The sequence below is a fragment of the Salvelinus fontinalis genome, chromosome 6 (assembly GCF_029448725.1).
Source record: "Salvelinus fontinalis isolate EN_2023a chromosome 6, ASM2944872v1, whole genome shotgun sequence".
Taxonomy (NCBI): Eukaryota; Metazoa; Chordata; class Actinopteri; order Salmoniformes; family Salmonidae; genus Salvelinus; species Salvelinus fontinalis.
In genome coordinates, this window is record NC_074670.1 from 50,310,617 (window position 1) to 50,337,862 (window position 27,246).

A 27,246-nucleotide genomic window follows, 5' to 3' on the forward strand; every position below is an offset into this window, starting at 1 on the left:
GAGGATACCCCAGTCCAGGTTAGCGATAGCGCCTTAGCGCTTTACGACCCGATAGCTTCAGCAAAGGGGGAGACGTTTACAGGCTGACGCCAGCACTGAGTGTGACTTACTGCAAGAGGTTTCCCCAGCCCATCTGTAATATCACTACACACACAGTGACATAGGCATAAATCACTACAGATGTAGGATCTTAATTTGAGACAGTTTGCTACGACAGGACAATAATCTTGCAGCAACAGGAAATGTGAATTATTATGTGGATTATAATTAATTTACATTTTTGTAGGGGTACATTTTTGATACATTTTTCGGAAGGGAAAATCAAGTCTGAAATGTCAAAGTGGAAATTACAAACTTCTGAAGCATTTTTAAACCTCAAATGCACTACAAGTTTTTAAGTTTCTGCATTGCAGGAAAGGTCACCTTAAACAGGGTGATCAAATTAAGATCCTACATCTGTAGAACTAGCACTACAATACCACAGCCCACGAGTCTCATAGAGGGTAATGCATATTCAATGCCTTGCTGTATCTGTACCATGAAAGAAAACACAATAAATGACCATTTACTCTGAAATTGTAATCAAATGAATGCATTGGTAGAAGTTAAAACCCAATACTGTTGCATGTCGCAAACTGGCAGAATGAGAAATACTACCATAGTGGATCTGATCTCTCCTGTAAGAATATTGGCGCCATTCTTCACAAACGAGCACAAATCGATGGTGCCATTCTCGTGTGTGAACCCAGTGCCCATATCCTACTATATCTGAAATGACACCAATTATGCCAATAGAATCAAGGCTGAGCTGGTGTCTTTAGAGCAGTGTAAAAGCCTGGGAGACTCACAAAGCTAATGGCGTCGCCGCCACTCACTATCCACTCTCCCAAACAAATCCGTCTAAATGCCTTCCCTTTCAATGGCCCCAGTCTTTTAGTGGCAGCGGAATAAAAAGCACCTTTCTCTCTATCTCCAGATAAAAAGCATATTTACAATGCCCATTGGTTTAGAAAAGATTTGGAGGATCTAAGCTGGTGGAAAATACCATTGCAAATACAAACACACACACACACACACACACATACACACACTCGTACAGGCACACACCCACTGTGGCTGGTTAATGACTCAGCTCAGTGGAGAGGATCCCTGTGATAGGGAAGGCTATTTTGCAGAGGTAGTGTGCTTATGGGTGGAAAAATAGGGGTGGGAGCCAACTGCAGATCTGCTTACCACCATGCAAACATTAACATGCTCAAACATACAAACACAGGCCATACCCACGGGGACAGAAGAAGAGTATTAACAGTATTACATCTTCATTCTTTCATTTTTGTCAGTAGAACCTAATTATTTTCAGAAACTCTCTGTCTATTACGTAAGAGCTGAACAATTCTAACATCGGCTAATTCTGAAACCAAAACTCCAACGATTCCATTCCTTTCATACGTCTTAGAGTCTCCATATCCACTCGTTTCCCCATCTACTACATGTAGGCATCTTCTTCTTCCCTTTTGAAGGAGGAAGTACCTCCCTGGCCCTTCAGACAAGACTGGAGCCCCAGTAACACACAGGAAAACGAATGACCAAACTTCAAGGCACCTCTGGAAAAACACCACAGAAACTATTTATACTAGTTAGCTCGTCCTTTTAAAGAGGACAGTGATCTCCAAATGAACACGCCAATGATCACCATGTATCACAGGGACACACTATTAAGGAATCAGGGAAATCTACAGTAATACACTCTGAGTGTACAAAACTGCTCTTTCCATGACATGGACTGACCAGGTGAAAGCTATGATCCCTTACTAAATCCACTTCAATCAGTGTAGATGAAGGGGAGGAGACAGGTTAAAGGATTGTTAAGCCTTGAGACAACTGAGAGATGGATTGTGTATGTGTGCCATTCACAGGGTGAATGGGCAACACAAAAGATTGAAGTGCCTTTGAACGGGGTACGGTAGTAGGTGCCAGGCTCACCGGTTTGAGTGTGTCAAGAACTGCAACGCTGTGGGTCAACTTGACACAACTGTGGGAAGCATTGCAGTCAACATGGGCCAGCATCCTTGTGGAATACTTTCGATATCTTGTAGAGTCCATGCCCCGACAAATTGAGGCTGTTCTGGGGCCTCCCGAGTGGCGCAGTGGTCTAAGTCACTGCATTGCAGTGCAAGCTGTGCCACTAGAGATCCTGGTTTGAGTCCAGGCTCTGTCGCAGAGGCCGCGACCGGGAGACCCATGGGGCGGTGCACAATTGGCCCAGCGTCGTCCGGGTTAGGGGAGGGTTTGGCCAGCCGGCCGGGATGTCCTTGCCCAATCACGCTCTAGCGACACCTGTGGCGGACCGGGTGCACGCTGACAAGGTTGCCAACGCTGTTGGTCATTGGTGCGGCTGGCTTCCGGGTTAAGCGGGCAATGTGTCAAGAAGCAGTGCGGCTTGGCAGGGTCGTGTTTCAGAGGAAGCATGGCTCTCGACCTTCGCCTCTCCCGAGTCTGTACGGGAGTTGCAGCGATGGATCAAGACTGTAACTACCAATTGGATACCACGAAATTGGGGTAGAAAACAATGTTGAGGCTGTTCTGAGGGCAAAAGAAGGTGCAACTCAATATTAGGAAGGTGTTTCTAATATTTTGTACAATCAGGGTAACTAATTGTCAATAGCCTACCTGATTATAAAACATACCATACAGAATGTCTACAGACACTGCAAAATCATTCACCACATCTTAGTGACAATGGTGTGTATGGAGATATTTTCCCTTCGACGACATGAAAAGCCTGTTTTATGATATCTGTATTTTTCAGCAAAGGGGAGAAGACAGTTGTGACAAAGTGTGAGGAGCTGAATAGTACATATGAGGCAGGATGAAATAGAACTATAAAGGGGCAGAGAGTAGAGTAGAGAGGACGGAGGAAAATACATGTTTAATTGATTCCCTCTCTTCCCACACTGTGCCTCTGCTGGATGAATACATTTCACTGGTGCATTCTGGCTCACCCACACATGTACTAAACACTCTTCCTCTCACACATTCGCTCTCTCACGTGGACAGAACATGGATAAGCAGATGACAAAAGCAAACACACACGACCCCAGTAGATGATTATGTAAAAGGTGATATACCAAAATATCATAATGAGTATGCGATGTGAACATGCAATGATATGTACATGTATTAGACATATCGAGAGCTTGGGACTATAAGGTTTCTATCAGCAAAAAGATGCTTCTGAGGTAATTGGCTTTAAAGTTCCGAACCCTCATTGGTTTGAATAGTCTCAGCAATTTTGATATTGTATTCTTTTGAACTTAACATTAATTGAAGTATTTTGAGTTTTATATTTAAGTGATAATGCCCGAGAAGCCGGTGTTTAGAGGATATATTGGCACAGGTGTTGACAATATATCTTCCAAACACCGGCTTCGAGGGCATTAAAACTGTCACACCCTGGCCTTAGTTATCTTTGTTTGCATTATTATTTTAGTTAGGTCAGGGTGTGACATGGGGATGTATGCGTTTTGGTTGGTCTAGGGGTTTGTATGTTTAATGGGGCAGTGTCTTGTCTAGGTGTTTGTATGTCTGTGGCTGCCTAGATTGGTTCTCAATTAGAGACAGCTGTGGTTTATTGTCTCTGATTGGGAGCCATATTTAAGGCAGCCATAGGCATTTGGGCTTTGTGGGTAATTGTCTATGTCTATGTTCTATGTTGCATGTGTGCACTTAGTTCTGTTTAGCTTCACGATCGTTTGTTTTTGTTCATTTTGTAAGTGTTTGGTTTTTCCTTCATTAAAGAAGATGTATTTTTCACGCGCTGCGCCTTGGTCCTCTCTCTCGCAAGAAGACGATTGTGACAAAAACTTTTATACAACGGGTTACAAACATATTCAAATAGACATATTTTCATAAAGAAATGTATTTTGATGAATTTCTTCATACTGTTTCATCCTTCCGCAAGATATAGTCCCGACACAAATCTAGGGTTGCTACCCAAGCCGGCTGGTCGTTCGTTCTATCGGTTCGGTTGCCAGAGACGCGACCCAGTCGTTCAGGCTTTTTGTTCTGTATCTATGGACGCGATCCAATCGTTCGTTCTAAATGTTCCATTGCCATACTGGCTGGCAACGTTCTTATCCCTTGCTTGCTACAGTAGCTAGCCAACTACGGCTAATTTACAGTCACATCAAAAACCGCAGCCAGAATAACAGCAAAGTAGGTCCATTTGCATTTGTTTAAGTTGTTTCTAGTGACATTTATTTGGATACATCCATAACAATAAGCTAATGAGGCGTGATTTTGCCTGTCATAGAAAATGTACTCACTCGTCACGACACTGTTGTTCAGAGGAGCTAGCCAACAACACAGTTAACACAATCACTTCAAACTGAAGCTGGAAAGACTGCAAACTAGCTGCACTTTGTTTTGTTTGTTTGTAGACCCACCCTTTGCAGCAATTACAGCTGCAAGTCTCTTGGGGTATGTCGCTATAAGCTTGGCACTTCTAGCCACTAGGATTTTTGCCCATTCTTCAAGGCAAAACTGCTCCAGCTCCTTCAAATCGGATGTGTTCCGCTGGTGTACAGCAATCTTTAAGTCATCCCAGAGATTCTCAATTGGATTGATGTCTGGGCTTTGACTAAGCCATTCCAAGACATTTAAATATTTCCCCTTAAACCACTCGAGTGTTCCTTTAGCAGTACGCTTAGAGTCATTGTCCTGCTGGATGGTGAACCTCTGTCCCAGTCTCAAATCTATGGAAGACTGAAACAGTTTTCCCTCAAGAATTTCCCTGTATTTAGCGGGATCCATCATTCCTTCAATTCTGATCAGTTTCCCAGTCCCTGCCGATGAAAAACATCGCCACAGCATAATGCTGCCACCACCATGCTTCACTGTGGGGATGATATTCTCGGGGTGATGAGAGGTGTTGGGTTTGCACCAGACATAGTGTTTTCCTTGATGGCCAAAAAGCTAAATTTTAGTCTCATCTGACCAGAGTACCTTCTTCCATATGTTTGGGGAGTCTCCCACATGCCTTTTGGCGAACACCAAATGTGTTTGCTTATTTTTTTCTTTAAGCAATGATTTTTTTCTGGCCACTCTTCCATAAAGTCCAGGTCTGTGGAGTGTACTGCTTAAAGTGGTCCTATCGACAGACACTCCAATCTCCGCTTTGCAGCTCCTTCAGGGTTATCTTAGGTCTCTTTGTTGCCTCTCTGATTAATGCCCTCCTTGCCTGGTCTGTGAGTTTTGGTGGGCGGCCCTCTCTTGGCAGGTTTGTTGTGGTGCCGTATTCTTTCCATTTTTTAATAATGGATTTAAATGGTGCTTCGTGGAATGTTCAAAGATTCAGATATTTTTTTATAACCAAACCCTGATCTGTACTTCTCCACAACGTTGTCCCTGACCTGTTTGGAGAGCTCCTTAGTCTTCATGGTGCCGCTTGCTTGGTGGTGTCGCTTGCTTAGTGGTGTTGCAGACTCTGGGGCCATTCAGAACAGGTGTATATATACTGAGATCATGTGACACTTAGATTACCCACAGGTGGACTTTATTTAACTAATTATGTGACTTCTGAAGCTAATTATTTATTTAGGGGCTTCATAGCAAAGGGGTGAATACATATGCACACACCACTTTTCCAGTTTTTTTTTTTGTTGTTGAATATTTTGAAACAAGTAATTTTTTTCATTTCACTTGACCGATTTGGACTATTTTGTGTATGTCCATTACATGAAATCCAAATAAAAATCAATTTAAACTACAGGTTGTAATGCAACAAAATATTTAAAAAGCCAAGGGGGATGAATACTTTTGCAAGGCACTGTAAATTGCCTGGCTGGGCTGATGAGACAGTGGATTGCTCAGTCAGATGGAACAGAGTAAATAGGCATTTTAACATCATAGAGTTAGTCGGTAGTAACTTGTGGAACAGACACCGGCTGGAATGCAGTTATTTATTTTTATTTTATCATTTTTTTCTCCCCCCTTTTTCCCCAATTTCGTGGTATCCAATTGTTAGTAGTTACTGTCTTGTCTCATCGCTACAACTCCCGTACGGGCTCGGGAGAGACGAAGGTCGAGAGCCATGCGTTCTCCGAAACACAACCCAACCAAGCCGCACTGCTTCTTAACACAGCGCACATCCAACCCGGAAGCCAGCCGCACCAATGTGTCTGGGGGACAAAGTACACCTAGCGACCTGGTCAGCGCGCACTGCACCCGGCCCGCCACAGGAGTCGCTAGTGAGACAAGGATATCCCTACCGGCCAAACCCTCCCTAACCCGGACGACGCTAGGCCAATTGTGCGTCGCCCCATGGACCTCCCGGTCGCGGTCGGCTGCGACAGAGCCTGGGCTCGAACCGAGTCTCTTGGCTACTACATGATTCCATATGAGTTTTTTCATAGTTTTGATGTCTTCACTATTATTCTACAATGTAGAAAATAGTAAAAAATAATGAGTAGGTGAATGAGTTGGTGTGTCCAAACTTTTGACTGGTACTTTATGTAATAAAAAAATGCATAGAAGGTATTCAAACCCACTCTTTCACACTTTCACAAGAGCTAGAGCTCTGCTACCTGACCAGAGCCAAACGGATCCCGACATTATACATTGGGTAAGGGCCGGGTTAGGGCTGAGTTTTCATCAATAACTAGGGTACGGGCAGGGCATCACTAAATTGATCACTAACATTTGGAAGCTGACCCATGTGCATGTGCTCTGCTGCACAGTACAGTCATATCTGACTGAGATCATAACATGGTGTCAGAAGTGTTTCAACCTCGTCAGCTTTAAGACAGGAGAGATGATTTCACAGAACATAACAATGTTCCTTGTCGGAGTTTAGAGAAACGAAAAGTAGCTAACAGGTAACAGCTCTCTCATCTCTCTTCGTTGAGCAGGGCAGCCCAAGCGGAACCGTTGCTATGGATACTCACCGACTCAGAGCCGCCATGAGCAGAGTGCATGCAGAGCGAGCTGCACGCGGGGAGAGAGTGACAGACTGAGAGGAGCAGCTAATGGATTTACTAACGGAGGAGGTTATTTCTGATTTCGAGGCCGGGCCTTAAATTTGGCAGAAGGAATCAGGCCTGGATAGGGTACGGTCTGAACGTCGTTGGCATGGGTAGGGCTCGGGCTTAACATTCATGCCTGTGCAGGGCTCTACACAAAGGTACTCAGATGAAGCAACACCACAGTAGCAGCCGTCAGTCTTCCTGGCTAGCCTACGTCCACCATTGATTGGGAATCTCCCCGAAACGCTGGCCAGCCATTGGCTAACCCCCCCCCCCCCTTCTGTAAAGGGCGGTGCTCCTAGGCAACAGTTTACCATAACAGCACTGAGCACTCAGCCACACGAGGTTATCAGACACCCTGCTGAACACAGATTAAATACAATCCACTGGCTAATTCAGCTCAAATGGAAAACCTTGCCTCCTCCCTCCACATCCACAGCCACTATCATCGAATTTACAAGACTAAAAGCTATGTTGCTGCCGGAGGGTTGCGCAATCTCAGTCCGTAGGTGGCTGTATAAGTGTGTATGCAAAATTCAAGGCTATAATCACCAGTAGTGTGCTAAATAAAGGTTTAGCACACTAGGCAATGTGTTGCCATCATGGCAAGTAATGACTGCTTTTAACATTACTACAGGTTGGGATCAAAGATAAACACACATATGAATACGACCTTAACAAATCATCAGAGAAATAGAGCAATTGAACATGACCTTGAAGTTTTTTGTTTTTCTTGCTGTTTTATGTGGTAATGAGTGAGAGGAGCAAAGGAGCGGGGGAGCAGGGGAGCAGGGGAGGAGAGGGAGCAGAGGACGAGAGGGAGCAGAGGAGGAGAGGGAGCAAATGGAGCAGAGGGAGTATAGGGAGCAGACGAGGAGAGGGAGCAGAGGGAGAAAAGGAGCAGAGGAGGAGAGGGAGCAGAGGAGGAGAGAGAGCAGATGGAGCAGAGGAGGAGAGGAGGAGAGGGAGCAGAGGAGCAGGGGAGCAGAGGAGCAGGGGAGCAGAGGAGGAGAGGGAGCAGATGGAGCAGAGGAGGAGAGGAGGAGAGGGAGCAGAGGAGCAGGGGAGCAGAGGAGGAGAGGGAGCAGATGGAGCATAGGGAGCAGAGGAGGAGAGGGAGCAGAGGGAGAAAAGGAGCAGAGGAGGAGAGGGAGCAGAGAAGGAGAGGGAGCAGAGGAGAGGGAGCAGATGGAGCAGAGGAGGAGAGGGAGCAGAGGAGGAGAAGGAGGAGAGGGAACAGAGGAGGAGAGGGAGGAGAGGGAGCAGAGGAGGAGAGGGAGCAGAGGGAGCAGAGGGAGCAGAGGAGGAGAGGGAGCAGAGGAGGAGAGGAAGGAGAGGGATCAGAGGAGGAGAGGGAGCAGAGGAGCAGAGGAGGAGAGGGAGCAGAGGAGGAGAGGGAGCAGAGGAGGAGAGGGAGCAGAGGAGGAGAGGGAGGAGTGGGAGCAGAGGAGGAGAGGGAGCAGATGAGGAGAGGGAGCAGAGGAGCAGAGGAGGAGAGGGACCAGAGGAGCAGAGGAGGAGAGGGAGCAGAGGAGGAGAGGAAGGAGAGGGATCAGAGGAGGAGAGGGAGGAGAGGGAGCAGAGGAGCAGAGGAGGAGAGGGAGCAGAGGAGGAGAGGGAGCAGAGGAGGAGAGTGAGCAGAGGAGGAGAGGGAGGAGTGGGAGCAGAGGAGGAGTGGGAGCAGAGGAGGAGAGGGAGCAGAGGAGCAGAGGAGGAGAGGGATCAGAGGAGCAGAGGAGGAGAGGGAGCAGAGGAGGAGAGGGAGGAGAGGGAGCAGAGGAGGAGAGGGAGGAGTGGGAGCAGAGGAAGAGAGGGAGGAGAGGGAGCAGAGGAGGAGAGGGAGGAGAGGGAGCAGAGGAGGAGAGGGAGGAGAGGGAGCAGAGGAGGAGAGGGAGGAGAGGAGGTGAGGGAGGAGAGGAGGAGAGGGAGGAGAGGAGGAGAGGGAGCAGAGGAGGAGAGGGAGCAGAGGGAGAAAAGGAGCAGAAGAGGAGAGGGAGCAGAGGAGGAGAGGGAGCAGAGGAGAGGGAGCAGATGGAGCAGAGGAGGAGAGGGAGCAGAGGAGGAGAGGGAGCAGAGGAGGAGAGGGAGGAGAGAGAGCAGAGGGGCTCTTTAGCTTTAGCCCTCCAACAATAGTACAACCACACAACAACACATTCACAATCAGGGAGCGGTTTAGCTTATTCTATGATTCACCACCACAGGTGAGATAAATATCACACACATACACAAACACACACACACAGCCTGTGGAGTCCAGGCAAGATCCATCTTTATTAAATGAAATGATATAAAAGCAGCAGCTCAGTGGATATGTTTTCATTACAGTGGAAGGGGGGGGGGGGGGGGGGGGGGGAGTTTTATTTGTATCGTTTCTCCGTTTTTCGCCTCAGGCGTACTCAGCTTTATCAATCCCAGTGGATATCTTTCTATTCTGTGATAATGTTAATTGTGATGTGATTAGTAATTACACTCAGGCTTTAAGGTTCTTTCTACTGTACTATGGCCCATGACTACATTCAGATCAGGGTTAGTGAGACAAATGCCTTGACTACATTCAGATCAGGGTTAGTGAGACAAATGCCTTGACTACATTCAGATCAGGGTTAGTGAGACAAATGCCTTGACTACATTCAGATCAGGCTCAATAAGACAAGAGCCACGACTACAGTCAGATCAGGCTTAGTAAGACAAGAGCCATGACTACATTCAGATCAGGCTTAATAAGACAAGAGCCACGACTACAGTCAGATCAGGCTTGGTGAGACAAGAGCCATGACTACATTCAGATCAGGCTTAATAAGACAAGAGCCACGACTACAGTCAGATCAGGCTTGGTGAGACAAGAGCCATGACTACATTCAGATCAGGCTTGGTGAGACAAGAGCCATGACTACAGTCAGATCAGGCTTGGTGAGACAAGAGCGATGACTACAGTCAGATCAGGCTTGGTGAGACAAGAGCGATGACTACAGTCAGATCAGGCTTAGTGAGACAAGAGCCATGACTACAGTCAGATCAGGCTTAGTGAGACAAGAGCCACGACTACAGTCAGATCAGGCTTAGTGAGACAAGAGCCACGACTACAGTCAGATCAGGCTTAGTGAGACAAGAGCCACGACTACAGTCAGATCAGGCTTAGTGAGACAAGAGCCACGACTACAGTCAGATCAGGCTTGGTGAGACAAGAGCCATGACTACAGTCAGATCAGGCTTAGTGAGACAAGAGCCACGACTACAGTCAGATCAGGCTTAGTGAGACAAGAGCCACGACTACAGTCAGATCAGGCTTAGTGAGACAAGAGCCACGACTACAGTCAGATCAGGCTTAGTGAGACAAGAGCCACAACTACAGTCAGATCAAGCTTAGTGAGACAAGAGCCACGACTACAGTCAGATCAGGCTTAGTGAGACAAGAGCCACAACTACAGTCAGATCAGGCTTAGTGAGACAAGAGCCATGACTACAGTCAGATCAGGCTTGGTGAGACAAGAGCGATGACTACAGTCAGATCAGGCTTAGTGAGACAAGAGCCACGACTACAGTCAGATCAGGCTTAGTGAGACAAGAGCCACGACTACAGTCAGATCAGGCTTAGTGAGACAAGAGCCACGACTACAGACAGATCAGGCTTAGTGAGACAAGAGCCACGACTACAGTCAGATCAGGCTTAGTGAGACAAGAGCCACGACTACAGTCAGATCAGGCTTAGTGAGACAAGAGCCATGACTACAGTCAGATCAGGCTTAGTGAGACAAGAGCCACGACTACAGTCAGATCAGGCTTAGTGAGACAAGAGCGATGACTACAGTCAGATCAGGCTTAGTGAGATTTTGTGGACAATGCAGCTTTTAAAGGCAATGTTCCCACATTCACGAAGACCATTTTCACGGTAAATACTGCATATGTACGCCGCATATGTCAAAGCGCAAATCAGATTGAATCCCAGTCAAGGGCTGTTTATGGCCAAGAAGCCCTCGACCTTTGAGAACGGATTCTAAAGTTGTAGTTGATCAAATTGTGAAATCCACAATTTGGAGAGTTTTCATGTTTGTACACTGAGTGTACAAAACATTAAGGACACCTTCCTAATATTGAGTTGCACCCCCCATTTGCCCTCAGAACAGCCTCAATTTGTCGGGGCATGCTCTCTACAAGGTGTCGAAAGCGTTCCACAGGGATGCTGGTCCATGTTGACTCCAATACTTCCCACAGTTGTTTCAAGTCGACTGGATGTCCTTTGGGTGTTGGACCATTCTTGATACACACGGGAAACTGTTAAGTGTGAAAAAAAACAGCAGCGTTGCAGTTCTTGACACACTCAAACCGGTGTGCCTGGCACCTACTACCATACCCCGTTCAAAGGCACTTCAATATTTTGTCTTGCCCATTCACCCTCTGAATGGCACACACAACCCATGTCTCAAGGATTCAAAAACCCTTATTTAACCCGTCTCCTCTTCATCTACACCGATTGAAGTGGATTTAACAAGTGACATCAATAAGGGATCATAGTGTTTACCTGGATTCACCCGGTCAGTCTACACTGAGTGCACAAAACATTTAGAACACCTGCTCTTTCCATGACATAGACTCTCTCTCTCTCTCTCTCTACAGGATGGAGGGAGTGTACCATGGCTCCATGCAGCCCACATACTGCATCTGTTTCCTTCCAGATGTTAATGTCACCATAGTAACCCGGCATTTCAGCTCCATACAGCCGGTCCGGAGGGTCAGCCGCAGGGGGGGGGGGGGGGGGGGGTACTGTGAGATTATGTTATAATACTTATATTGCAAAAAAAATGGTTGTGTTATGCAACAGAACAGAGTGTTAACTATTGTGTGTGTGTTCTACTGAGGATAGGCCTCTGGGAGATAACACTGACAGGAGATTTACCATGTCTTTTGGGTGATAAAGAGCATTCCAGAGCATGAGTTAATGTTTCTGTTCTATTCCGTAGCAGGGAGAGGTGGTGCTCACACACACACACACACACACACACACACACACACACACACACACACACACACACACACACACACACACACACACACACACACACACACACACACACACACACACACACACACACACACACACACACACACACACACACACACTCCTCTTATGCCCTCATCACTACCAGTGCACACACATCATCTGTATGCCTGTAAACCTACACACACTCACATTCTCACATTAGCAGGGATACACACACTCATCCCCTCCGCCACAACTAATCATGCTGCCAGCTGGGCTTGCACACCCACTCTAGCCACCTGGTAAGAGAAGCATGGCTGGGGCACAGATGGTAAACAACTGGGGACACCTGCTTGGAAACATGTCATGATGGTGGGAGTATCCTGCATGCACTGCGATGATGTAGCATTGACTATGCACTGCAAATGGGTTTGTGCCAGAAAGTAACAGGGAGACATGAAGGAAGAGGTTAGGAAAGGGGTTGAGCCGTTTGCTGCAAGCTGACCAATATGGAGCTCCTGTGTTCTACCAGGGAGAGCAGGAGAGGTTAGCACTGCTGTGCTCTGTGTGTGTTTGAGAGACTTACTGATGTGTACAGGAAGCCCTCGCTGTTCATGGCCAGGTAGAGCTTGGTCTGAACTCCCTGGATGGCCACCACTCGCAGCCCCACTGGAATGAGGTTGAATATGGCTGGGGAAGAGAATCAAGCTTTATTTATATAGCACATTTCTGACATGGAATGCAATGCTAAAACTAATAAAAACGTAAATATTTACTTCACAACAAACATATATTTTTTTTTTAAAGAATAACAATTAAAAACTGAAGGAATAAAAAAGCACCCTAAGGAAAAGCAAAACTAAAAAGGTGTGTTTTAAGATATCTGTCACGGATCCCTCCGGAACTTTTATTACGCACACCTGGACCCTATTCCCACTGATTCTATCTGTATATATGTGCCCTTTGGTTTCCATTGGTAGGTTGATTATTGTTACAATGTCCGTTGGTGCGTGTGAGTACCTGTGCTGTGTGTTTTGGGCTTTTGTGTCCTTGTGGATTTTGCAGATGATTACGGGTCTCGTCCCGTGTGTTAATCATTGTGTGCATGTGTTATTTATTCGAGGTACTCCTCGCTCTTTTGTTTGGGTTTCAACCCTGTGTTTTTGTTACGTGTTTGTTTGGTCTTTGTCCCTGTGCCTTTACACGGCACGTCGTAATTTGGGTACAATAAAAAAAACTATTACGCATTCCTGCGTCTGTCTCCCGAATTGATTTATACCAGCGTGACAATATCTATTAAATATGTCCACAGTTTCGGCCCCCCTCAGGTTCTCTGGCAGGCTATTCCAGAGGCTGGGGGCATAATAACTAAAGGCTGCTTCCTAGGCCTTGGGATAGTTAAAAAGGCCAGTGCCAGAGGGCTTGAGGGACCTACTGGGAAAGAGAGAGAGTTACATTTGTTACATTACATTTGTTGACCATCTTGGCAACAAATGGAGGGAAAAAGTCTAACTTGTGAAGAATATTGTAGGCACACTGTTTATCCACCAATAAATAGCATTTAGTGAAATCATGTCTCAGTCATATATTTAGATGGAATACTGAGACTATGTCGTAAACCGCAGCAGGTACCACAGTGTCGCCATCATAGGAGCAGAGCTGATCTAAGTAGAAAACAACGTAAAGCGAAGACTCCTGCCCCCGCTATTCATGCCAACCACATCCTTTCACTCTAACCCAGTCCACTTAATAGAGTTAGCTACAGTAGCACTTAGCTTAGCAGACTAAAGAGAGACCTCCCTCAGCCCGGGCTCTGTCCTCATATGCCAAACCCACTCACACCTTTGTCCTACTGTCACCGAGCTAGCCAGGAACCTGACAATCTCCCCTGGCCACATTGCATCCGTATGCCAAGGGATAAAGAGGCAGCCCACCACCACAGAGGACTGCACTTGAACTCCGGAAGAGCGGGAGTTTTCATAGCGTGAGCAGTGGTGGAGAGAGGCAAAAGGCGTAGTCTTAAAAAGGTTACACAATGTTTGAAACAAAAACTCTCACCCTCGCCGGAAAAAAAGTCAAACAGGGATGATGGTTTGTTTGTGCTCTTTTTCTCAAAGTGAAGCTGTTATTATAGCTATTGCTGTTAAGCCATATTGTAACTTTTCTCTGAGTTCACGGCAACATCGGGGCCAAACAGTAGCTTTGCTGCTGTGTCCTGCCCAGTCCTCTTCTGTTCTGCCTGGCATTAATTGTGCACAGTGCTGCCATGCTGCCACATCCATGCCCTCTAGTAACAGAGCGCAGGGTCAATCTGTGCTATGGGATAGAGACGGGCACATCTCTATGTGAGGGGATTTAGACTAGGGATGGGAACATTTTTTTAAAAATATATTTGAATATCCGAAAGGATGTTAGTATTGAAATAGTTGCGAGAGTAAAGTAACTAAAACAAAATCTCAATCATTACAGATTTCGTGAGTTATGTTAGATTTATTCTGAGGATTTTCAGGAAGTAAAATAGGCTTCCTTTTCTACAGTGTCTCATGGGGGATAAACATCATTAACCAAAAGTGGAATCGGTCAGGAAACACACCTCCAAGACTGAAATCACGTTTTTCTAATGATCAACAGAAAAACACACGTGCCAATCGGCGTGTTCAGCGGCTCTTTAAACCTCCCTCTTTTTGTGTTCTAGGCAGCCGCCCACAGGAAGTAATGCAGTCCGGAAGCACGGTGGATCCTTTTGCAGAGAGCTTGTAGCTGATACATTTGGTGAGAGCACAACGTTAATGTAGTTGTTCGGAGAAAATAATATGGATGCCTGCCTGCTGGACTGTGTTGCTTCCTATACCCCTTTTGTTTTCTTTGGTTTGGTTTGTCCATTCTGGGATTTTAATTAGCATGGTTTTTAAAGTCAAATCATGGATATAGAAGAACTGAGAAGTGAAGGCAAAGTATGGGTAACTTGACAACGAATATGGATTGTTGCTATAAACTCAATTGAAATGTTTTATAGAGAAAGTAACGACATAAAAAGAAATGTATGAAAATAGTTTTCTTTGTCCACCTCTATTTCCCAATGCCTGCTCAACCCAGATCCTAAGAACCTGGTCAGTGTTCTACCATGTGACATAAACACTGTACAGGTGGTACTTTAGTCATCCTAAAGTACCACCTGTACAGTGTTTATGTCACATGGTAGAACACTGACCAGGTTCTTAGGATCTGGGTTGAGCAGGCAGTGGGAAATAGAGGTGGACAAAGAAAACTATTTTCATACATTTCTTTTTATGTCGTTACTTTCTCTATAAAACATTTCAATTGAGTTTATAGCAACAATCCATATTCGTTGTCAAGTTACCCATGAATACATCTCGATCTCTCCTCCTCTATTTCCTCCATATCTCTCCTCTCTTCCCTCCATCTCATCTCATCTCCTCCCTCCATCTCTCTTCTCCTACCTTTATCTCTCCTCTCCTACCTTTATCTCTCCTCTCCTACCTTTATCTCTCCTCTTCTACCTTTATCTCTCCACCTTCCTCTCCTCCCTTCATCCTTCCCTCCCTGCCTCCCGGAGCTCCAGCAGACCCACCAGAGCCCTCCACCCTGAGCCACATCTGCTGCCTTCTACACAGAGATAACTGATCTGGGATCAGCTAGCTATGTTACTTACTGCTATTTTCAGAGGCTCTGTGTGGTGTAGCTGGCTTTCACGTAGGTGGGCGTACACTTACTGTACATGATTGTGGTAGGAAGTACTTTGTGGATTGTATATGCATGTTAGTTTAGTTGATGTAGCTAAAGTGTTTTTGTTGTTGTTGAAAGTATCATTATGGGCATAGACAGGATTCCATTTCCATCGTGGTCAATGTTCCCTCTAAGCTGCGAGCGTGCGCAGGCGCGCAGTAGCCTGAGACTGCGGCACAGAGCTCAGAAGAAATATCAGAGAGAAGCACGAGATTGAAATTCACTAAACTTCCCAGAGTTTTCCCGATTAGTCAACACTATCAACGTTTCCCTTTACTTTGGCAATTGTGATCGAATCAACACAATGTTAGCACCTTTCAATGCAACATACCGAAACAAAACAAACTATGCAAGAGATGTTGTTGTAGGCAGAATGCATCGGAGTAGGATTATATTGTGCACAACTCTACACAGACCTGTGCGGCATAACCAATCAGAGCTGCAGAGCTGCGGTAGGCCTACATGCAAATAGACCATTACAATATATGGATCTGTGCCATTTACTTTGATCTGGACTGTGTTTACAGCTGTGGTTGTGAGTAGATGCGCTTGTTTTGAGATAATAGCAAGAGCTGCATGTAGCCACGTGCACATTTTGTTCCCATCCTTTGCTAGTTAGTGAGTTATTAGCCCAGTTATAGCTCATTTGTAGTCAGCAATAGGGGCGTGATTACGTCCTACAAGAGCACAACACGTGTACAAGTGGAGAAACAGGTTGATGTCAAGCCCTGCATGTTTTTTCCCCAAAGGTCTAATGGAATGTAGCCCTACATTGAACACCACACATTGGTTGCTACTGTAGGCTGAATGATAGAACAGCTATTTCCATGTTAAAATGTTATGGGAAGCATTTTTCTCCATTATTTTTGATGGTAGGCCACTCTGGTAGGCCGACATTATGATCAAATAGCCACAGTACTCTACTTGGCCACTGTTAAAGCTATAACTTAAAGCGGCTACAGCCTCAGTGTTCACAGTAAACGCGCAATGGAAGTCGCACAGATTTTTCACAACCTGGGAAGTTTGCGCTCAGCAGACCTGAAGTTTGCTCAGTGCCCAAAACAATTAGAGGGAACATTGCTCATGGTATAGGTGACCCCATTCCTGCTACAGCTCATCTCCCTGCAGCACGAGGGGATCCTTCCACTTAATAATACTCCCTCTTCCAGTCCCAATCTCTTTCTCCACCTCCCTCTCGCTCTCTCTCTCTCTCTCTCTTGATCTATTTCTGCTGCTGCTCATCTGACTGCATAAATCTATCCACTTAATGTGTTCCTCTCTCTCCTCTCTCTCCTTTTCTCTGTCTTTGTCCGTTCCCTGCGTGCTGAGACCCGTACCCACGACGCAGACAAAGCTGCGGTAAACTTCATTTCAGGGGGATTACCAGCCAATCAGCCGCCAGGGATTTTTCGAGAGGCGAAACTCAATTACTTCTACCTCACATAACACCCGAGGTGCTGGAGGAGAGAGCGGGCCAGGGCTGAGGATCCCGCACCACACACACATACAGAAAAACACGCACGCACACACAGACTCACTACCTCATCATGACCTCTAGCCTGTTCTCTGTCTTATCGTAACCACTGACGGACATGCCCATCAATATGATTCTTTATGCTCTGTCATTGGTCGGCAGTGGCTGATACAGTGACAGACTTTCAGATTCCCACTGACCTTTAGGTTTGAAAATCCCATTTACAAAAACACACTAACCTGAGCATAAAATACCTGTTTCTAAGTCAGTGGGTTGTGACTACCTTCAACATGAACATAAGAGGAAGAGACATGCTCGGTCCTCATAAGAGACTGTAACTACTTTCTACACGTGACTACATTTTATTGTATCGTTCTACTTCAAACCATCTGTTTCTGTACCGCATGTCTTAGAACCATTCTCCATAGGAGATGATCAGGAAGGAACAAGGCAGTGCTGCTGCACCCAGGCTTAACGAGCAGAGCTCAGATCATCAGCATTAACATTACTGCTCTGGTCTCAACATACAGAGAAAGGGACAAACAGATTCAAATCTACCCGACGACAAAGGCTTCGCCTCCCAAGCCCTGGTCATTAATTAGCCAATTAGATCAATGTGTGTGAATCTTGGCTGAAGGGTATAACCCGATTTGATTGAGCAGTGTTCTTTGGCTGTTATTATACAGGGTCTGTATAACAGATCAGGGTCTGTCTCTTTAACTCGTTGTTGTGACAGTGAGGAGAAAGGGGTGGGTGAATTGCCTTTAAGAATGTCTTGAATCAGTGTCCCTTCTTTGGAAACAAATTAGTGTGCATGGATGGAATTTTGCGTAATTTTCAGATCATAAAGAACTAAAAACTTGTGCTACAATGTAGAAAAATTGTTTTAATGTAGGACGGATTTATTGACTCAACACTTGTTATTAATTTGCCTTTAATGAGGGCTGCCTGATTAGTAATATTATTTTGATTTGTCAAATAATTCCATGGCTCAAAAATGGCCTGCTCAGCTAAAGCAAAAAAATTGGACTGCTCTGAATTTGGTAAACATCAATGAACACTGCTGTATATTCATGAGGGTGCTACCGCAGCAATGTTAGAAGACTTGTGGGTGTGCGTGCGTTTGAGTAGGTCCTCCCCACCATCACAAAACACCAGTAGCACCAAGTGGACTATGCTGCCGTCACCATGGAGACAAGAGCACCCAGCGCCTAACAAATCTATTTTTGGACGGGTGCAAACAGCTTCCCTTTTCTCCCCTTCCTATTCGACCAGGCTCTATACTTTTTCTCTCCCAAATGTAAATGTTTTGGTTGGGAAAAGCATGCCAATTGTTACATAACTTATCTCAATAGGTACCTGTTAACGGCTCTATCTAACTAGCACTACGAGAAATGGGAGTGGATGTGTCTCCATTGTGTATGTTGTGTTTGGTCTCTCTTCTATAAACCAGCTCCCTCCCTTCTATTTTATTCATCTCCTTCATCCCTTCTCCCTCTCTCCTCCAGCGAAGGCAACATATTAAAACCAGACGATTACCGAGTCATTTGTTGCTGCGGCTGACACGCAGGCTGCACAGAAGGGGTGTTCATTTTGTGGGATAGAAGTGTCATCTGGTTTAAGTGGCTAATTTAATATAGTCGGGGCTAATTTACAGTCTCCCACAATGCTACAGTCGTTTAGTGTCGCGGTGATGGTGATGCAGGCAGCGGCAGGTACTGTATGACATTAGTGCCCTGACGACAAACCACATGGCGCCATCTGAGGCACGGGCGCCGAGCGGGCAGCTCCGAGTCTCGCCAACGCTGTGAGGGCATGGCGCTCTGGGACTGGTAATAGTCTACCTAACACTTTGCCAAGGAAACTCTGGTAGAGCGGTTATCAAGATAGGGTAGGACTGTGTTCCTATAACAACAGCCATCAGTAGGCAGGTTTCCATTGACCCAGGTTTACTTGACAAAAGCAACGTCGCTCAAAAACCATTGCAACACGTGTAATGGCAACGGCAGATATAGGAGACATTATCTAAAGATCGACAACATTTTTTATCCGTTTGACAGGGATGGATTTTTATTTTGTTAAACTTTCTTTATTGCGACAAAATTATAATCGAAACTGCGTTTTTCGAATAATTTATGATTGTCGAATAATGTTTAAGGTACACGGGGCACGTGACGTCAACACGTAACTATAATGCTCCACTCTTCTAAATCTATTTTTCAACTACAAAAATCATGTTTCTTTCCAGGATCCTTTTCCTGACTTTCAGGAATGGCTGAATGTTTTGCCGTGTTTTTCTGGTTGGCTGGATACAGGTTTCACCATCCAATTATTCTGCTGGCTTTTGCGGGCTACTTGAGACATGAAACCGATAGGTGGGAGGGTATACCAAGGCTGTAACCTATTTATTCATGCAAAGTTGGATAATTGGGTAATGGAAACACTTCAACCACTACATTTTTATTAGACACTGTAGGTTTTTGCGATGTATATATTTTTTTAGGTGTGATGTCGTTATGTCCATCTGTTTTTATTGACACAAGATTGTTTAATGGAAACACACCATAGCGGGAAATTGTCTAATATATTTGTTCTATGCAAACTTTCTAAATATCGACTAAAGAATCTCTGGACAAGTTAATGGAAACATAGCTAGTGACCTCTTAATGTTTGTTGTTGTACTGAGAAGTGTCATAATAACCAAGTTTCCATCCAACCTTTCTATGCCAGTAAAGTACATGTCGGATAAAATATGTCACAGCAGGCCTGATGAAAACAACAAATTTGTCAGTAAACTTTCCAAATGTCAAAGCAAAATACGCAAGACAAGGTGGGATCTTTTTGTTTCTGTAAAAGTTATTATGCGAGAAATGGCGGTGGAAATGCCTTTAGGCGCAAATATTGATATAATACTCAGAGTGATGCGATGATTTGTTATCTGGTTGTCCCATTACGACTCGGGAAAGCATGCAGTTTAGACCACAGATAAATTAGGATGAACTTCACAGGATTGTGAAAGTGCACGGCGATGAGCTTGATGTTGCCCTCCAATAAATATTGAGGGTCTTATTCTGGTGACATGATGATCGATGCTTGGCTGCTGTTTGATAAATAAAAATTATCTCGCCATTATCCATAATAATCTCATCACTGTTTCTGCGAGCTGTTGGCTAGAGTGCACATGCCAGGACCAGAGTAGGACACATTTGCTAATTAACGCCATTTTTTATTGACAAAACCACCAATAGAGTTAAAAATGCGATGGAAACCCATAACATCAATTTTTTATTCGGTACATGGGAATTTAACCGCACAAGTTATTTTTACGTGCACGAAGACATCACGCACAGCCTTTAATCCAAAACAAATTCATTTGATGAAAACACATCCCTTGTTTACTGTACAGGTATATTGTTTTTATGCAGATTTGATTGTTTTTAATGCAGATTTAATCGTTTTTATGCAGGTTTGAGAATATTCACATGAATATATGTCACCAATTGGATGGAGACCTAGCTAATGACATAAAATTATTTGAAATCCAATACTGTTGCCAGCAATAACAGTCCTGGCATAACAGAGCATGAGCAGCTGTCAGTCAATAGTCACTATGTGGCAATCAGGATGAGTGCATCTCTAACAGCCAGCACAGAAAACAAAGGGATTCCATGCGCAGAGCCCTCAAACATCCATCAGTCTGTCTATCTAATTTACATCTATCCACTTGTATTGGATTGTGTTTGGGCCTGTTGAATGCATGCTGTTTTTTAGCTAGCAATCTCTACTTTAATCTGCCCATAGAAAATCATAGCAGCCTGAGCAGTGGGATTAATGGTAGTAAATGATCAATACTGTGTGGATTACAGAAAACCTGCTGTTACTAAAGGAGGTATGGAAGAGATTAAAAAAGCCAATCAACCACTGTACTGAGGCCATAATACTATCAGTCTGCCTAAGCACAATCTAATGCTCCATATCATTGCCATCGACCACTTTCTTTTCTATTGTTCAGTTGAAATCTCAAAGGCTTTTGGAAAGTCAATGGAATTCTAATTCTGCTTAGGGATACAAATAGACTGAACTAAATAAGTCTATCTGTATGAGCGAGCGAGGAGATACGCAGTAAATATCTGTAGCAACGGAGAGATCTGAAATGTGATCCGAGCTAGAAAGAATGTCAGCAACGACTTAGTACAGTATGCAGAATGTACAGATCAAAGCTGTGCTTCTTCTTTGAAACTGAATCAGCGGGGAAGTGTCTCCTTGATGTACTGTGTCGTAACACTCTTTACTGTGTGTTGATGCACAGTAACTTCCCGTTGACAGTGTTTATATGTACAGAGAAACAGGGTGGTGAGAAGATGGGCTAGTTAGATTGACAGGGTGGTGTTAAATTTGACACCACCAAAAAATAAATAAAAGGGACAACATGAACTTGTCCAATAAGAAATGCTTGTTTTTCAGTTTGCGTTGCAAAATGTTTTGCTATGGTGTGCCCTAATGAATACACATCCCTGGTGGCACAGAGGAGAGGAGACTTACTGTAGCCATTGTCCTCCTCCTTCGTCCCGTCGATGGTGCCATCTGCTTGCAGCTGCAGGTGGAAGCCCTGTCGACTGTACAGCTTCGTCACGATCCCCTTCAACTGGGGTTCTGAGGCGAGGAGAGAGAGAGGGAGGGAAAATAGGGAGGGGAAGAGAGGGGGAGTGTGAGATTGGAAACAGGCTCTGATTTTGCATCAAAGTTGCATCAAGATGCTGATGTAAATTATGTTATCAAGATGCTGATCTAAGTTCTGTTATCAAGATGCTGATGTAAGTTCTGTTATCAAGATGCTGATGTAAGTTCTGTTATCAAGATTCTGATGTAAATTCAGTTATCAAGATGCTGATCTAAGTTCTGTTATCAAGATGCTGATGTAAATTCTGTTATCAAGATGCTGATGTAAGTTCTGTTATCAAGATGCTGATCTAAGTTCTGTTATCAAGATGTGGATCTCAGTTCTGTTATCAAGATGCTGATGTAAATTCGGTTATCAAGATGCTGATGTAAGTTCTGTTATCAAGATGCTGATCTAAGTTCTGTTATCAAGATGCTGATGTAAATTCCGTTATCAAGATGCTGATCTAAGTTCTGTTATCAAGATGCTGATCTATGTTCTGTTATCAAGATGCTGATCTAAGTTCTGTTATCAAGATGTGGATCTAAGTTCTGTTATCAAGATGCTGATCTAAGTTCACTTATCAAGATGCTGATCTATGTTCTGTAATCAAGATGCTGATCTAATTTCTGTTATCAAGATGCTGATGTAAATTCAGTTATCAAGATGCTGATGTAAGTTCACTTATCAAGATGCTGATGTAAGTTCTGTTATCAAGATGCTGATCTAAGTTCTGTTATCAAGATGCTGATCTAAGTTCACTTATCAAGATGCTGATGTAAGTTCACTTATCAAGATGCTGATGTAAGTTCTGTTATCAAGATGCTGATGTAAGTTCACTTATCAAGATGCTGATGTAAGTTCTGTTATCAAGATGCTGATCTAAGTTCTGTTATCAAGATGCTGATCTAAGTTCTGTTATCAAGATGTTGATCTAAGTTCACTTATCAAGATGCTGATGTAAGTTCTGTTATCAAGATGCTGATGTAAGTTCACTTATCAAGATGCTGATGTAAGTTCTGTTATCAAGATGCTGATGTAAGTTAACTTATCAAGATGCTGATGTAAGTTCACTTATCAAGATGCTGATGTAAGTTCACTTATCAAGATGCTGATGTAAGTTCACTTATCAAGATGCTTATGTAAGTTAACTTATCAAGATGCGGATGTAAGTTCACTTATCAAGATGCTGATCTAAGTTCAGTTTTGTGCCCACACAGGAGCCTTATTTACCCATCCACCAGCCATGTATCGTATAACAAGAGATCCTATCCTATAGAAGCCTGGCACGCTAAGCTATAGACTACAGTACATAACCAGTCCCCCAGTTCTGCTCCCAATAGACCCAGCATAGCCACATTCTCAGCTCTCCAAAAGGCTCAAGAGACCAGTGCAAACACATCCCTGCTGACATCTATAAGTTCTAGCCATGGATACTGGTGTATGAGCAAACAGTTCCTGACTAGAGAGACTACAAAGGAAGTCTGGGTTTATTCCAAAGGGGCATGTGGCTACACCGGAGAGGATTAAAATAAGAATATGTGCTTAAGAGTAAATATTTATCGAGGATAAGCACTGCTTCGATTTTTTTTAAATGTCAACTTTCTATATGATGTTTGTGTTCCCTAGCAAAAATGCCATGTTTTAAGAATTGGGGTATGCATCTTTATTTTCTGGTGCAATGGGAAATAATTTCCATCCATCTATGCCATTGGTGCCCAGGACGTCGATCCTCGATCGCAAACTTCTTTCTAGTAGACCGCATGAACGTTTTCAAAATGTTTCCACTAAAAATATATATTTTGGCAATTCACAGCATTACCATCAAGTCTGCTTAGAAATATTGAGGTCCACAGTTCTGAAGCACTGTATGTTTTGCTCACAGGTTAGTTTCTTTCTCGAATATTACTGCAGACAAAATATTTTTTTTTAAACTGCTTGATTGACATAAAATTGGACCAACCCGTGGCACTATAGTTGCTAGATGTGTTTTTCAAACTGTCGCTACCATAGCAACCGTCTGACGTTAGTACGTTTACATTTCCACGCTTGCGAGACCTGTAACAGAGTATTCTTTGTTGTTCCAGTGGTAGTTGTTTTCTACCACATCATTCCGGGTGAGTCGCATATTAGCAAAGCACAAGAAACCGTTCCAGGATGGAGAAATGGTAAAGAGGCTTTTTTAAAAGGCAGCAGAATCATTGTTTGATGATTTAAAAAATGTATCAGAAATCATTTCCGCTATTAAGGATGTTCAGCTATCCAAAAAACTGTTATACAGGGCTGTGAAATGATGGATGAGGATTTGAGGGAGCATCTTAAAAAAGACAAATGAGTGCATGTTCTTTTCACTTCAATTTGACGAGTCGACAGGCGTGATCGACCCATCTCAGTTGTGCATTTTCATCAGAATGGTGTTTGAAGATATGACTGCCAAAGAGGAACTGCTCAAAATCACATCGTTGAAAGGAAAAACACGAGGGGTGTACATTTTTGTGGCATTCAAGGACTTTATTAATAGCACTCGGTTACCCATTTACAAACTTGTGTCCATAACTACAGCTGGAGCACCAGCGCATCAATGGATTCATCAAGTCAAAATACCGGTCCACTCTAACAATTGATCCCCTGGACACCTGTTTGAGGCTAGCAATCAGTAGATATAACCCAGACTATGCAAAGATTGCTGCCAGCATGCAGTGCAAATCATCCAATCAATAATGTGAAAGTATATTTACTACTGCCAGGGGGGTGGACCGTGTTAGAAAGTAGATCCTATGTAACTAAAGTCTGGGTACCCCCTGATCTATGCCATTGAAATACATGTTCCCGGACAACTTAAAAAGTACAAATTCTACTAGCCAATTGGATTACCAATATCATTCATTAAGAAACCTGGAACTGGCAGTGTTAATGATTACACAATCTTGACATTTTGGTGTGTCATGTTTTACTAAGAGCTGTCCTTTTCCCATGTCCCTGTCCCTAGAGGAGTGTCCTTTACTGTGGTTTACCACACATTTCATCCTCCCTTTCACCCGCCTTACCTTTAAATCCTGCCATTTCTACCCTCACAAAGGTTACCGCCTGGCCGATACACATGCTTTGATTATTTATAGCACCGCTGGCTTCCTATTATCTGAACCTTTCAAGACCAATACAGGAGGAGGCTGACGTCCTTTTCAAAGGCAGGGTTTTTCACCAAAATGTCAGTCCATTTTTCCTACGTAATCTGAGTGTGGTGCTGTGTACTGTAGCCATCTGGTTTCATGTAATAAGGCATGTTCTTCAATGTTAGCATTGAATGAATATATGGGGATTGGAGGAGGAGAATGCTTGGAAGACTTATTTATTTGAAAATTCCCATGCTACCTCCAAAACACACATCCACAAAGGTACAGTATGTATCGGAGACAGGTAAAGGCACCATAAGGTGAATTCAGTGGGCTGCTTTTTCTACCCGGAGACATGCTCAGGGATCTCCTCTCACACCCAAACACATGCGCACACCCAAACACGCTCTGAGCCGCAGCAGAAACCTCTCTGCTGCCACTGAGGCTCCACATGTGTTACGTAAGCCACACACTGCCTGTCCTCGTCCCTTTCCGACTCCCCATCCCACCTCAGGGTGGGAATGAGGGGTGATGATAGAGGGTACTGGCTGGAATCATGGTGTGTGTCCAGTTCTGATGAAACACTGCAGGGTAGCTTAGCCCCAGCTCCGTAGCGACGCACCCTCCTCCACTCCCACCTTCATAATGCACTTAGAAAACAGCCTGTGAACTTGATGGGAGAGGAATTAACTGGAGCTCATTTAGGTCTGAAATCACAGGGCTGAGTCACGCTCAGCAAACCTCGGCGGTGCTCATTAACCAGGGGCCAGGTTCAAGTAGCCATGTAAACATCACAGAGAACCAGCCATACGGTAGTGCTGGGATCTAGCATGGCTAATGTTAGGAGATGTTAGGAGCCCCATGATCAAAAGCCCAGCTAATGTTAGATGTTAGGAGCTAATGGTCAAATGCAGACTGAGGTTTGTCTGACTATAGTGTGGCTCTCTGGCTGTGGCTAGGTGCTGCAAGCTGCAGTGGGTGCTAAGCCTTCATTACTAAATTAATCGGGCCTCTGAGAAATAGACTGCATGGGCCACTCAGGGACTCTTAGAGCGCTCTTGGGATTCCTTATCTGTTTTCTGTTAGAGCGCTGCTTTGAAGTACATCCACTATACTGCATTGTCTGTACAGGAAAAGTCCCTGGACCCCCCCCTGTTTTGAAATCCCAAAATAGAAAGTGTAATACACAATAAAAATGTGTTCAACTTGCAAATGCTGGGTGCTTACTGTACACCGTGTGTCCCATTATAGTACTTCAAAGCAATATATCTGCATAGCCTTTTAGAGGCTTTTTGAAGCTTGCTCAATGTGGATTCATCACAATAGACAGAGGAATGGTAATGATATGTAAAGACCACAAACCCAGTGGGCTTTTGTTATGCATTAAAACCTGCTTAGCTGGCTCCATTGTCCTGGTCCACCTGGGATTACATGAGCAGACATTGAGGTATGAAGCACCAATATAGCATATCCTTAAGGTCAGGGATCATCAACTAGATTCAGCCACAGGCGGATGGTCAGGGGTCCGGAACATAATTACATGTAATTCAGCCACAGGCGGATGGTCAGGGGTCCGGAACATAATTACATGTAATTCAGCCACAGGCGGATGGTCAGGGGTCCGGAACATAATTACATGTAATTCAGCCACAGGCGGATGGTCAGGGGTCCGGAACATAATTACATGTAATTCAGCCACAGGCGGATGGTCAGGGGTCCGGAACATAATTACATGTAATTCAGCCACAGGCGGATGGTCAGGGGTCCGGAACATAATTACATGTAATTCAGCCACAGGCGGATGGTCAGGGGTCCGGAACATAATTACATGTAATTCAGCCACAGGCGGATGGTCAGGGGTCCGGAACATAATTACATGTAATTCAGCCACAGGCGGATGGTCAGGGGTCCGGAACATAATTACATGTAATTCAGCCACAGGCGGATGGTCAGGGGTTACATGTAATTTGTAGACTGCAAATTGACTAAAACATCAAAACTATGACTAAAACATAAAAGACTGTAAAAACACCAGCAAATCAACTCCAAGTGATTTTAATTTTGGAAATCTGTTCAAAACTATTCCCACACATAATAGAGAGACACGTGATCCTATACAAATGTATGCAAGGTTTGAAATAATTATGTCCAAAAATGTAAAAAAGACTAGAAAACTTGGGGGGGCCAATTAAAATCAGTGGCGGCAGGTCGCCAGTTGGGGAATCCTGCCGTAGGTCGTTTAAGTACAGTCT

At 44.4% G+C, this 27,246-nt stretch overlaps 1 protein-coding gene across 7 annotated transcripts in view; it reads right to left on the reverse strand.

The window, feature by feature from the left end:
- Positions 1-27,246, reverse strand: part of LOC129858029 (fibroblast growth factor 13) — a 189,702-nt gene that overhangs the window by 13,829 nt on the left and 148,627 nt on the right. For all 7 annotated transcript variants that reach the window (XM_055926897.1, XM_055926899.1, XM_055926900.1 and 4 more), the window contains 2 exons: positions 21,764-21,874; positions 12,587-12,690 (listed from right to left, as the gene is read on the reverse strand). In XM_055926897.1, the coding sequence (XP_055782872.1) occupies positions 12,587-12,690; positions 21,764-21,874 (215 nt within the window). The remainder of the gene's footprint in view (positions 1-12,586; positions 12,691-21,763; positions 21,875-27,246) is intronic.